At 37.9% G+C, this 14,810-nt stretch overlaps 1 protein-coding gene across 1 annotated transcript in view; it reads right to left on the bottom strand.

Annotated features, from left to right (window-relative positions):
• Nucleotides 1–3,295: 3,295 nt before the first annotated feature.
• MBTPS2 (membrane bound transcription factor peptidase, site 2) overlaps nt 3,296–14,810 on the bottom strand; it is a 32,218-nt gene continuing 20,703 nt past the window's right edge. Inside the window, exons 8-11 of the mRNA XM_014067152.2 lie at nt 14,116–14,210; nt 10,329–10,530; nt 7,260–7,335; nt 3,296–5,547 (exon numbers count right to left, since the gene is read on the bottom strand). Of these exons, the coding sequence (XP_013922627.2) occupies nt 5,325–5,547; nt 7,260–7,335; nt 10,329–10,530; nt 14,116–14,210 (596 nt within the window). The 3' untranslated portion in view covers nt 3,296–5,324. The remainder of the gene's footprint in view (nt 5,548–7,259; nt 7,336–10,328; nt 10,531–14,115; nt 14,211–14,810) is intronic.

Raw genomic sequence — 14,810 nt, 5'->3', positions numbered from 1 at the left:
CATATGGAATGTAATAGATTTGTTCTCAAAGCAAGCCAATTTCATAGCTTGCCCAGAGATCCCATTAGCAAAAAAGCTAGCCAGACTGTTCATAAGGCAGATTTATAGGTTGCACAGTACTCCCTGCAGAATCATCTCTGACAGGGGGGGTCCAATTCTCCGTTAAGTTATGGAGGAAGTTCCTTAGGTCCTTTAGGTCCTTGTAGGTCCTTAGCTTAGTGTTTCATCCAAGTACCAATGAGGCCGCGGAACCCCCAAACACCATGATGGAGCAATACTTGAGGTGCTATGTCAACTATTAGCAGTTTAATTGGTTTGCTCCCTCCTTTTTCCCTGTTTTTAGCAGTTCAGTGATGGGCTGGGCTGTTTTGGCAAAAGAGGAGATGAACTTCTAGTATAAGTTTGCAAGCCCCAAAAAGCTCTGCAGTTGTCAGTTCAAGGAGGTTGCCACTCCTTGATGGCTTTGACTTTTCCTAGGTCCATTTCTACCCCCTTGCTTGACACTCGATAGCCTAGGTCAGGGGTATCAAAGTGGTGGCATCACATTATCATGTGACATTTCACATTTTTCCTATCCACTAAGCTGCGGGTGAGCATGGCCAGCATGTGATGCATCCAGCTCGTGGGCCATAAGTTTGACATCCCTGACTTAAGTGGTTGAGGCAGGTCTTATGGAAGTCACATTTGTATAACTTGGCATATAAGTTTGCAGCCAGTTTCCTTAGTACCTAGTGGACCAGTTTGATGCACTCCTCCATAGTTTTGGTGAAGATGGGAATGTCATCTAAGTATACTAAAATCCCCTTGTATGCTCATGCAGCATGTTTATGAGTTGCATTTAGACTGCAGGGGCCCCTTGGAGCCCGAATGGCAATACTTTGAATTGGAAGTGACAAGGGGCAGTTTAAAACAGTCTTCCACTCATCCCCCTTGAGAGAAATAGGATTATTCTTGTAAAAGAAAAGAACTTGAGGGACTCCATATTTATTTTCATAACCTTAGCAGATCACCTGCATAAAGCATTACATAATAATTATGTAAAGAGCCTGTTCTGGGAAAAACAAGGCTATAAAATTTTATTAGAACATACCAAGTCAGGTCAGCTTGACATTACTTTGGACAGTGGCAGGAAGGCAACTGCCATGATGGGATTGTCTTGTTATGAGGAAATGAGGCAAGGAGAGTTCCAAAGGGGATTTCTGGTTCGGGAATTTGTTGCGGAACAGCCAAAAAACTTATGTAACTTTAGAAAACAATGATATGTGAGGGCAGTGTTCTGATATAATAAATGTATTTAAGCCATGTATTCGGACTTATCCAACATTCTCTTTCTTTCATGATTGAGAATCCTTTTGCAAAAGAAAATATAATATATATTTTAAATAAATATGCTTTTTATTGATCATGGTCTCCTTGTTTTTATATGAGTTTTTTTCTCTCACACCACTCTTTGATCCTCACCTTGTAATATGCTTCCCTCAGGTCTAGCTTGGGGAAAATCTTTCCTTTTGCTAGATGGACCAGCATGTCTTTCATTAGGGGGAAGGGGTTCTTTTCTACATACATGCCCTAAAGTCCACACATAGTCTCATTTTCCTGTCTTTTTTCTCTTTAAATAGCACAGGAGCAGTCACCTGGAATTTTGCCAGTTGCATGAAGTCTCTGGCTAGGTTTTTGAAGTTCCTTCATTTCCTTTGGGGTCATGAAATACATTTTTGGTTTAGAGACCTTCACATCTGGTAGGATCTCAATGGCAGAGTAAGTGTGGTGGTGGAGTAACATGTCACATTCTTTCTCACTGAACACCCCCCCTCTAGGTCTCGGTATTCTTCAGGGATTAGCTGGGTTCCTTGTGGTTGCTCTGAAGTGGTTTTAAGAAGCTCATTTCCTTCAGTTTTTGCCTGGTGCTAGACAGCTCTACCCTTCGGGCTGCCTTGAGGGGGGAAATGGCCTCTTCCTAGTCTCATTTTTGTCTCTCCCACTTCCTACCAGATCATCGGGATCCACTTGTCTAGCCAGGACAGTCCCAGAATCACTGCCTCTGTCATCTTCAGGACTATTACAAACCGGATGATCTCCCAATGTTGAATGATCTCTAGCCACACCAGCTCAGTGACAGTTGCAGGGGATCGTCCTATAAATGATCCATCAACTTGCTCAAACCTCATGGCTCAGGGCAGTCTTCGCGCTCTGGTCCCTAGTTTTAGTACTTGTAGAATGGTATTTGTCTAACCATAAAATGATCAATAGTTAAAGTAACAGGTCTGCAAACAAGCAAAAATGTTTTGGAGAAACATGGCTTGAAATAAATAAAAACTGTATTTTATAATCTAGTACAGGAGACAATACATACAGTTACAATAATAATTAGATTCTTCAGTAGAAATAAATATGTCATATCTACACAAACCCAGAGGCTTCACAAAAAGTCATTACTATCATTGTGCAGCACAACCCTATATCAAGGCTCCAACTAACTAACCCAAGCAAATCCGAACTCTGAGACATGGCTATTTCTCAATGCTTCTTTAGTGAGTACATCATATCAGCACAGTTTCTATGGAAAACCAAATCTAAATCTTTCCTGTGATTTCAGTATAATTAAATTAGGAAATAAACCCATCCCGCAGTGTCACAGGTCCCATTGGCCAATTGGGTTAATTGGCAGGCTCTTCGTGCACTCCTTCTCCAACCTTATCTGTTGCCAGTAATATGACCTTGGTTTTCATGAGAAAGCTTTGTCTAGTAATGCATTTTAACTTCCTCCCCCCCCCTTCCCCCTTTGTGGCAACTGAGCAACAGAAAGATGGCTGTGGCCAGGTTCAGTTCAAAGTTGATACCCTAAGTCTTTTTACACAAAATAAATATTTATTGAACTCAATGAAACTTATTCCTGAAATGTGTTTAGGATATTCATAAATTAAAGTATCTATAATTGGTCTGAATTTAAAACACTAGTTTATAAATAGATTTTTAAAATGAATGTGCTATAAATTATCAATGGCACCTATTTTAAGCATATATCTAGACGTATATATGCCTATTCTATCAGGAAGCCTCCCATTCAAGCCAAGGAAAATACCTTTCCATATGCACACTATTTCTCTTTTGTAATATATATGTTTGTAATACATATTTTACAAAATGGAAATCCACCATTTTTCTCATGATTTAGGCTCAGAACAGCAATTTGTAACGATGCCAATGAGGCCTTTTCTAGGTCTTCTAACCTTAGGAAAATTTTGTTGTGAACAGCTCTCTAGGTAGACTCAAAAACATTCAAACACCATCATCATGACATTGTCATTCTCCATCTTTATGACTTTAAAGATAGGATACATAAAACTGAATAGTTGGGCTGGAATTAAAAATAGGACACTTTACAAAGAAAAAAAAAATAAGTAGTAGCATTTACAAAAAGAATCCTACAATATACTTGAAATATGATTATCAGCTCTGTGCCTTCAGCAAAATATTATACACATTTTTAAACTATCAACAAAATGTACAGACATTTCTTTCTGAATAATGTCAAATAATTCAAAATCCATATTAAGGCTTTACTTCTGGATACTACAGGTTACATAGTGAAGAGGTATGAAAAGGTAATAGTTCCCCTCACACATATGTAGTAGTCGTTCCTGACTTTAGGGGGCGGTGCTCATCTCAGTTTCAAAGCCGAAGAGCCAGCGCTGTCTGAAGACGTCTGTGATCATGTGACCAGCATGATTAAATGCCAAAGGCAAATGGAACATTGTTACCTTCCCACCAAAGGTGGTTCCTATTTTTCTACTTGCATTTTTTAAATGCTTTCGAACTGCTAGGTTGGAAGAAACTAGAATGTAATTAAAATCCATCCACATGAATAAGTTTACCTGAGAATTTAAAGTAAGTGTATACTCATTAAAAAAACACTAAAGAAAAAATATTTCATTTAAACAAAATAAGTCTTGAATTGCTTATAATTACAATACCTGGTTTTTCAGTTTAAGCTCATTTGGAAGTATACAGGTATGATAATAAAACAGAAATCAATTCATAAATAAACTGTTTACATTCATAGAAAGCAGCCCGTTCACTGTCCTAAATACGTCAAAGTTACCCTGAATCCCCAAACCGTACTTTGATTTTGCATTAAAAGGAAAGTCACCCCCAAGTCAACTGTCTAAAACATACTGTTTGGCAATCATATTTATTTAACACTCTCACTTCTCCTCCACACCCCCAGGGCCCTTCTGTTGTTTCACTTAAAAATTTCAGCAATCTCAACACTCCATCCCTATGGTTGTGGTCACCTTACAGTACAATTTCTTCTTTAAAGTGGCAACGGAACCGCAGGGAAATTTAGTAGCAAAAGTTAATTATAATAGGAAGCCACCAGCTAGGCTGAACTTTTTGACACATGACTGTTGTCCCCTTCAGTTCTCTACCCTTCTAGGATAGCTTTCTTTCTTTACCCCAGCTCCAGGAAAACAGAAATAAGTGCTTGGGGTCTTCCTCTCCAAAGTCCAGTACTATCAATTCAAATACACAAAAGATAGCAGTATAACCTTGTGGTCAGGTAGATAATGAAACCAATAGCTATAGAAGAGATTTATTTCAAACTGGCAGTCTTCCATTTATCATTAACTTTGATAAAATTGAAGAAAAGTTGCTAAAGGTAGGAGAAAAGCATACCATTGCTTTACCCAATCAAGAATAACATTCTATGTATGACTCACTGAACCTAGCCAACCAATCAGAATGTTTAAAACTGAAGCCACTTTTCTAATGACTCTTGGAATTATAAAAGTGCAGATTGGCTTTCACCATTTCTATCTTTGCAAATGTCATTTGATGAGAGTCTTATGGAGGGGGGGGGCAGGATTTCATCTATTTCTCAGTGTGGGAACAATGTTTAGATGATTTAGGGAGACTAATACCAAACCAAAACTAGGGATATGTCACACTTTTCTATTATTCTCTCACCCTTCCACATTGTTCCTAACATGTCAAAGTTTACTAAGTAACAACAGTGTCCAATTTTCTTCCTTTTGGCTTTAACATGAAATCAAATGAACTGCAGAATAAATCACTGAGTTCTGAACACCATTTCCTGATAATGACTCTGAAGCCATAGGAGCCTCTATAAAAAATGCTGAGTATGGTCAAGTGGCAGGGTCAGAGGACTTCAAAGATATGTTTGAAGGAATCCAAGGGCACATTCTTAAAAGAGTAAAGCCATTTTTCTTTCCATTGACCCACCCAACTGTCATTTTGGAAAGTGATAGATTTCAATGTTTTCTGTACCAGCATAATAAATGATATCAAAATGTGCTATTATGTTATCGTGCTGTCACAACCCAGAATCCTAGAGCCACATTAGCAGCCAAGAGTGCACTGCCAGCAAGTAAAATTAAGAAGCCAAGAAGCTCCCTGTTTTGCTTTTCAACAATAAATTTGCTAGCAGTAGCTTCTAAGAAAGAATTCAATATCCATTGACCATCCAAAGCAAAACAAGGAATTGCATTAACAACAGCCAGTGCTCCAGAGAGTGAAATCAGGTATCTGTTTAAGCTTGTTAAGGTGCATGATCATAGTCATCTTTTTAAAACACATATAAATTTTATAGTTTCAGCATTTTGGGAACATAGCAATATAACTGAACTAATATTATTTTCATTCATTCTGCTATATTGTTAGCAAAAACCAAAATAAGTAAGATCCTAATTGTAAAACGTATTTTTTATACAAGATAAGGGAAGAGGCTTTACATGAGGAAAAAATATGTTGAGAAAGGATATAAAGTGGTCATAAAAACCTAGTTTGCCTTTATATCAGATCTATTAGCAGTCTACATATTTAATAAATAAATAATTTCTAAAAATGCCTGCATATTCTAATTTTTAAAAAGAAACAAAGATATTCCAACTTGGAAATAGATAATCTAAAACACTACAGTCATTTTTATAATTCTCAGTAATAGCTACATGCTATTGCAAAATATTAGAATATACAGTATATTATTCACATTATCATACAAATGATGAAACATATTGCTAATCAGTCACCAAATGAGGCAGTCATTAAACGACTACCTGTACTTGTAGTGACCATGTTCCTATAGGTTTAAAGATGTGAAAATTCTAATATTATAGAAGCCAAACAGAATGGGGCAAGGAGTCCTTTGTGAGTCCTTTGTGAGTCTCAACTTGTCCTGGTACTCGAAGCATGGATGGTGCAGATCTAATTACCCGGGTTATAATCTACATGGTTTGTAGAGGTTATACAAAGGTTATGTACAGACATGCGCAGCAAACTGCAATGATCTCAGTAAACAGTTACCTCAACATCTATGACCTCACCTAATTAGTAGCCAGGCAGTACCAGGAACTATTGTGTTATGTGAAATTCTACCCTGGCTGGGATGGTTTTAGAGATTGACAAGGAGAATGTACCAATAAGATGTTGTTGCTACCTATGCTCTTGCTTTGCTTGTTGAAACTGTATAAAAGCCAAATAAACTCTGTGTAAGGCAGACAGACATTTTGGACAGAACCTGCTGTGATGGATTTCTGAGACCAACATCTATCTCCTTTCCAAATTTTCACTGAAAGAAATGTATCTTGTTTTAAATGACTGAAGTGAAGATCATGCCTCCATAGCTACTATCCCACTAAAAATGGAATCCCTGATTCAATGGACTCAAGCGGTCTTGGTCACACTATAAGAAACCCCAAAGTGCTTGGTATGTTGAGATCTCAACACTCAACTTGACAAATACAGCTTATTTCCATATCTTTAGGCAGAATGCTTTGAAATCTAGTCATGAGACGAGCCACATACTTAATCTGTTTCTTGTCATAAAAGGAAGTCAGCAAATTGTTTTTTTCCAACAAAAAATAATTAAGCTGCTTTGCCCACTTCCCATGGACAAGGCCATCAAGAGTTGCTATGGAGTTAGGAGCCTTATAAATTTAATAAATTCATTTATTTAGGCTCTTCAAAAAAATAAAATGCTAACATTTTAATTTGTAACTATTTGTTCATGCTTTTACTGATGTTTTTACTGTATCTTTGTAAGCCATTAAGAAAATGGACAGGTATAATTTCAAAATTTTACATCATAGCCAATAGCTTCCACCCCCTTAAATAGGCAAAATAAGTTAGAAGAGGCTGTTCAAAAGGTAAAAATCAAATGGCTATGGTCTTTGGAATTTTATATCCATGATACTCCTAGAGTCTTCTCTCAAAAAGTCCACACAAATATGAAAGGATACTTGCAAAATGTTTCCATTATTAAAGGAAGGTCCAAAGTTAGAAAGCTGTATCGAGGTACAAAGCTGCTGAGGCTCACTTAAACAAAGAAAAAAAATTCCAAGTCTGTTACAAAATCAAGGAGCATTTCAACACAAATCATATCTAAATCTCTGTTCACAACTTTTTGTTTCATTCCCCATGATGTATGGTAATATCACTTCTATAACTATGTCATATTAATAGTTGGTCTATATTTTGTGAAAACAGCAGATCTAACATATAATACACTTGCTGTTGTTTTATGATCAATGGTCTATAGAAGGATAATAGACATGCAGCTGATCTTTGCATCTGAACATATGTATTTTAGTAGAAGAAAGGCAAAGACGAAAACATGAAATACAATCCATATCAACTACCTATAGCATTCATGTCCCTAGGTATGTGGTACTTACATAAAGTACAGGTAGTCCTCGACTTACAACAGTTCATTTAGTGACCATTCCAAGTTACAACAGCACTTTAAAAAGTGACTTATGACCATTTTTCACACTTAGGACCACTGCAGAATCCCTAGGGTCATATGATTTACATTCGGATGCTTGACAACTGGTTTATAATTATGATGATTGCAGTGTCCTGGGATCATATGATCACCTTTTGTGTCCTTCTGACAAACAAAATCAATGGGAAAGCCAGATTTATTTAATAATGGTGTTACTAATTTAACAACTGCAGTGATTCACTTAACTAAATGTGGCAAGAAAAGTCATAAAATCCACTTAACAAATTTCTAATTTAGTAACATAAAATTTGGCCTCAACTGTGGTCATAAGTAGAGGACTACCTTTAGTGAATAAATACAGGTATCCTTGAATTATGACTCTATTGGAGCCTTCCCATCATGGTTGTAAGTCATGATTGTCATAAAATGGATCATTGCTTGACTGGACCCATTGTGTGATCTTTTTTGTGGCAGTCATTAAGTGAACTTCATGGTCATTAAGCAAAACAAGAGTTCACTTAAAGGGCATTTTTGCCAAAAAACAGAAGTAAATGCCAGGTTTGGCAAAAATGTTGTAAAACAGTCACGTCACTGCAGGAAACGGTCATAAATGCAGGCTAGCTTGAGAGACCGCCTCCTGCCAATTACCTCCTTGCGACCAATTAGATCGCATAGATTAGGCCTCCTCCGAGTTCCATCTGCCAGTCAGTGTCGACTGGCAACCACACGGAGGAGAGCCTTTTCAGTAGTAGCTCCGACCCTTTGGAACGATCTCCCCGTGGAGATTCGTACCCTCACCACCGTCCAGACCTTCCGCACAGCCCTTAAGACCTGGCTAGCCCGTCAGGCCTGGGGATAAAGATAATCTGTCCCCACCCGAATGATGAATGAATGTTGTGTACTATTTTACTCTTATGTATTGTTTTGCGTTTATTGTCTTGTACCCTCCCTTCCCTATTTTATGTAAGCCACCCTGAGTCCCCTCAGGGAAAAGGGCGGCCTATAAATATTAATAAAATCTAAAATCTAAAAATCTAGCTACTGAGTGCTGGAAATGTGGACACGTGAACGTGGGCATGGGTGCTGGCCATTGGGATCAGATCGTAAGTACCCCACAGAAGTGCATCACAATTTCAAACAGTTTCTAAGCAACCAGATGTAAGTCAATGATTATCTATAAAAGGAATCCATTCTATTTATGGCTAAATATTGAAAAGTCTATGTTGAGATTTGTTTTTAATGGCAGTGGTTTAAAACTGAAAGTATAAACTTTATGAAGTTCAAGAAAATCTACATACATACAGATTAAGAAATCTCCTTACATGTATAAAATAATTATTTTTCAGAGTTTATGAAATGTTTGCCTACAGAATATGCTTCATATTAAGCAGGTAGGCTTTTCTGTAACTGAAGTACATATATTTAATTTGCATATATGACCATATACATATACATCAGGGATGACATTCAAATTTTTTCCTTACCAGTTCTGTGGGCATGGTTTTGGGTGGTTCCTGTGACTGAGTGGGCATGGCCAACTCAATGTCACTCACGCTCATGCCCTCAGTCACGACACTTCCCCCACCAAGCCATGCCCACAGAACCCGGCAGGAAAAAAATTGTGCATGACAACGAGAAGTGCTCATAGTGAATGCTGTGGCAGAGAAGCTGAATTTTTCTCGCTCCATTTACAGCAAAGCTGCTGTTCCCTTTATATCCCTCGGTTCACCGACAAAAGGGTGAACGACAAAACCGTGCCCGACTAAACCACGGTGACAAAACCGTGTGTTCTAAAGCGCTCCGACGAATGAGCGCTGAATCGCGCTGACAACAGCGCGGCGACAGAAGCGCGCTGTAAAACTAAACCTAACCCTAAACGTAATGCTAACCCTAACCCTAACCCTAACCCTTACCTTAAGTTAAATCAGCTTTCTGTTGCCACGCTGTTGTGAAGTGCCCTTCTGTTCTCTGTGCTGTTGTCGCCACGTTGATGACGTGGTTTTAGCGACGCGGTTTAATTGGGCGCGGTTTTGTCATTCGCCCTTTTTCGGGTCACATATCCCTCTACCCCCTCCCTTCCAGGAGTCAAAGTACCTTAAAGGGACAGGCTGCAGCAGCTCCTCTGTGAATGGAGAGAGTAACATTTGGATTGGGTGAGCGGGTCAAGGGGCCAGAAGGACCAAGCGAGCGGCCGGAAGAGGTGAGCAGTGACCATGCGGGCAACTGGGTAAACCAGGGGTGATTTTTACCAGTTTGGTGAACTGACTCCAATCGTCCCTACTGGTTTTCCCGAACCGGTATGATCCGGTCGAATTTCACCCCTAATATACATACAATCTAAATAAAAATATATAATTTTGATTACTGTGGAAACAGTATCATTATCATTAACATTCAGTTAACATTCAGAAAGAAAGAAAGAAAGAAAGAAAGAAAGAAAGAAAGAAAGAAAGAAAGAAAGAAAGAGAAAGAAAGAAAGAAAGAAAGAAAGAAAGAAAGAAGAAAAAAACTACTCAATTGTAATCTGTATATTATATATTTACCTGCTCAAATTCTGTTAGCATCCTTGCCAAGTCATACACACCTGTATATTGGAGATGCAGTGGATGACCAACAAACAGCATATCAATTTGAGGAGGATGCTTCACTCTTATGAGCCTGGTATGATTTTCCAAGGAAGGCGTCACACACGTATTTGGGATAAAATCCTTTCGGCAATCTTTGTTTGTTTGGCAGAGCTGACTGTCCTCAATAGTTTTCCGGGCTGGCAAACAAGCATACAGGGTCTGAAATTTAAATAAGTATTAAATGTATGATATTGAGAAACATTCACTGTATGTATCTCTGACAAGCTAGATGGAAAAAAGGAAAATTACATTTTAATTATTTTACATATTCATTATCACTTGCTGAGAATGAGACTTCTACAAGCTCTACAAAATTGAAATGTCCACAATTTCCAGGCAGTATCTCAAAAGTATTAAGGATGTCAAATGCAACAATATGCTATAAACGTAAGATTATATTCCAAATGGCATATCTGACTAAATAAATTACTTAAGGAAACATTGAGGAGAGATGAGAGAAAAATCCAATTACAAGAGAGTTGGAAAATATAGAATCATTGGCCCAGTAGACTGGCAACTCTTTTTGGTACCAGATAGGTAAAAAGTGTTGGGCTCTTTGGTTTGCTGAGCTTCGCTGTTTTCTTGCAGGCATTTCCTTACCAGGCAACATAACCAAATGAATGGGAGAATGGAATTAGCTGGCTATTAGTCTTCCTTCCTTCATGGTTTATCATGGTATTGTTTCTTCTTGGACTATTTGTGTGGTACTGTACACTTTCTACTAGGATGTTGATTACTAACAAGGATGTCTTCTGAGCCATTTGCTTCTTCTTTGAGTAGGTTGTATCCTTTACATGGTATAGATTGACTTTATGGGTCAGTTGACGGCTGATGGGTGTAAATCAAACTAAATTTGATTTAGTTTGGGGTGTCAAACTCAAGGTTCGGGAGCCAGATCCAGCCTGCAGGGTACTTAGATCTGGCCCATGGGACCACCCTGGAAAATAAAGGACCAGCCTGAGGTGCTTCTCCTAGTGAAAACAGGGCTCGGAAGGGCTGCACACGTGCAGCCCTCCCTTGCTGTTTTCACTGGCAGAGGATTGCCAGAGGCTGTGGCACTGAAAACAGAGCTCAGGAGCCGTTTTCTCTGGCAGAGTGCTCGGCCTACCAGAGGTGCCCCCAACACAAGTGATGTCAAGTTGGCCACGCCTATCCCGGACCTCCGAGGTCAAGCACAACCCTGATCCAGCCCTCAATGAAATTGAATTTGACACCCCTGATGTGCAGTATCAAGTTTCCCAGCTGAAACTGGGGTTGAATTTGTCTGTGTGCTGAGGCATTCATGATTTTCATCATGTCTTTTGATTACAACATGTGGATGCATTCTGCCAATCTTCTACATGTCTGTGCAGCACATCATACATCATACAGTACGTTTTAGATGGTGGTTCTTTAATGCCTGGCTCTTAAGGTTTGCTTAAGATGTTTTGGACTGATTTTGTTTGGATTATAGTGATACTGAGAAGTTATAATTGCCTTTTGGTTGCCACAGGTATAGGAGTATTTAGGGATTTTTAAAAACAGGTTGTTATGGTTTTGTTGTTATGTAGATTATATATCCAAGCACTTTTTAATGAAGTTGTGAGGGTGTCTATTGTGTTAAAAGATATTGTACATATAATATGTTTCCTTTTTTTGAGGTTCCAGATACTGCAATGCATTTGCTCATTTTCCTCTTGAAGACAATGTTGCTTGTTGACACTATGGATTGCTTTTCAATAATCTGGATTTGTGGTCTTTAATTGCTTCATCTATTGAGGAGAATAGTAAATTGTGTTTCTACTTTACATTTTATTCCTTTACAGATGTTGTTGTCTCATTTGTCTTCTATAACTGCTCCTTTTTAATCATAATAAAAATGTCATCTACAGAATGGATCTATATTTGGGTTCTCCATGTAGGTGTGCTATTGCTTCTAGGCATCACAGACTCATGAATCCTGAGAGGGGAGATTCCATGGGTGTTACTTCTGATTTTTCCGTATATAGTTGAACTGGAAGAGATGAAGCAAAGGTGATTAAGTTCCATGAACCTAGTATTTCAATTACTCTTGTTCTCTGTAGAGTTTGGTATGTTATGTAGTGCTGTTGCAATAGATTCCTTTCCTATTCTGGATCTATTGTTGTAAAGAGTGCTGAACATCAAATGAAACCATAATTTCCTCTTTTTAATAGTTAGGTCTGGAGGCACTGAAATGGAGAACTGATATTCATTGCCATTATTATGTGTCCAACATTTTTGTGAGTTCTTCAATAAATTGTGTATTTGGTTCCTTGGTAGTTATAATGAATCCTGCACTGTGCAGGAGGGTGGACTTGATGAACTCTTAAGTCACTTTCAACTGCATAATTCTATCTTTGGCCACCTGGTTGTAAATATATATTTTGAAAGATACTATGCTGTGCAAATTTGGCTTGGTGTGCTTTCAGATATTTGAAGATAGCCATGAAGTTAGCCATCATGCTTTTGATAAGATGAATGACTACATGAATCAGATGCTATTAGAAACCTCTCTTAACTTTTATTTTCTGCAACTTTGGTAAGCATTCCTTTGACTCCCGCCTCTATATCATTGATAAACACGTAGATGCAACAGCCCACTTAAGGTACAATTGACAGTGGTTTTAACTACATTTGGAGTATGATCCTTGAGGCAAATGTGGAATTGTCAAACCTATATTTGACCATTTTCTTAATAAGAATGCCATGAGAGGTTTTGGCAAAAGCTTTGCTAAAGCAAAGATATAATATACTGTATCCATATTTTCCCAATTAACTAGGCTAACAATATATATTAGTTACAAGGTGGTTATTATGTGTTGGTAATTTGCGGTTACCATAAATTTAAATGGAATGGATGGAATAGAATAGAATGGAATACTTTAGTGGCCAAGTGTAATTATACATACAAGAAATTTGTCTCTGGTGCGGAAGCTTTCAGTGTACATGCAAAAGAACAGATTAATAATAATAAATATAATAATGATACCAATAAGGTAGAGGAAAAGATGAGAAGGATAATAATAATGCAGTCATGCTACATGGGTAAATATACTTAGATACATCACAGTATTTTGGGAATTAGGTGTTCAGCAGAATGATTGCAAGAATGGAAAAATTGTCTCTATGTCTAGTTGTTTTGGCATGAAAGCCATGTAGCAGCATCCTAAGGGAATGATTGAAAAAGTTTGTGTCCGGGATGTGAGGGGTCTTTAGATATTTTTTAAGCTCTCTTTCTGACCCATAGAGTACCCAGATCCTCAATGGAAGGCAGACTGGTTGCAATTGTATTTTCTGCATCCTAACTATCCAACTGCAGTGATTCACTTAACAATTGTGGCAAGAAAGGTCGTAAAATGAGGCAAAATTCACTTAACAAATGTTTCACTTAGCAACAGCAATTTTGGGTTCAACTGTGGTTGTAAATTGAGGGCTACCTGTAAATAAATAGATACCAAATTGGTGGTATTTAGTTTAGTTTAGTATTGCTCTATATCCACTACCAAACCTTATTTATTACAACATCATGTTATTTCTGCCAAAGCTAACATTTGAGAAAAGTTAGCTAGAGCAATCAAGTGTGACACAGTATTTTTAAACAAAAAAAATATGCACATCCCTATTTCATACATTCATTTTATTATTTTTAATTTCTGATGCAATAATTCTGACATAAGACATGTTTGTATGCTATTGAATTCAGAAAAAAATGTACTTTTCTCATCTACTTAAATAAAAACTTACCATCTGGCTGTTCATATTATTACTGTATGAAAAGCAGATATCTGTAAGGCTATTGTTGTTACAACATTCAACAGTGCCATCAAGTCTTTTAAAGCCTAAGGTTAAAGGCAAAGACAAATTATTATCATAGATACAACTGGTCCATAATGTACTAAGAACTCAACCATCACCACTTCCTGCAGGGTTTTGTTTCTATGTATGTAGAGGGTGGGGACGGAGTGTGCATATACAGCCACAGTCCCAATGACAGTCAGAAATAGCTAAAATTATCCATCAGTATCCATTTTCAGTGACTATTTCTCATTCATCTTTATAAAAAATACTTTGATATAAAACAATAATGTGTAGAGCAATATTAACATCTAATGTGGTGGTGGACTACTGAGGAAGTTGCAGGAAACTCATTTACAAGAGTGCACTGACACTCTAGAGCTGCTTTCAAGTCTCTATGACAAGTAATAGATGTGTTCTGACATTTATGTTGTCCTCATATGTCCTGACAGTGCTGTGAGGAAAGCCAAGCCAAGCCAAACTCTCCAAATTCATCAGCTTAGATTCTGCTCCAGAGCAAACACTGCAAAACTGTTATAGAGCTTTCTCTGGAGTTACAGGCAGAGTTGCTGTCCCTTGGTGAAAATTACTTCAACCCACTGGTCCTTTGGGATACTTCTTCCTCTATGGACCGATGACCAATT

The sequence above is a fragment of the Thamnophis sirtalis genome, unplaced genomic scaffold (assembly GCF_051295495.1).
Source record: "Thamnophis sirtalis isolate CommonGarterSnake01/CBP01778 unplaced genomic scaffold, rThaSir2_p1.2 scaffold_12, whole genome shotgun sequence".
Taxonomy (NCBI): Eukaryota; Metazoa; Chordata; class Lepidosauria; order Squamata; family Natricidae; genus Thamnophis; species Thamnophis sirtalis.
This window is presented reverse-complemented; position numbering and strand designations above follow the sequence as displayed.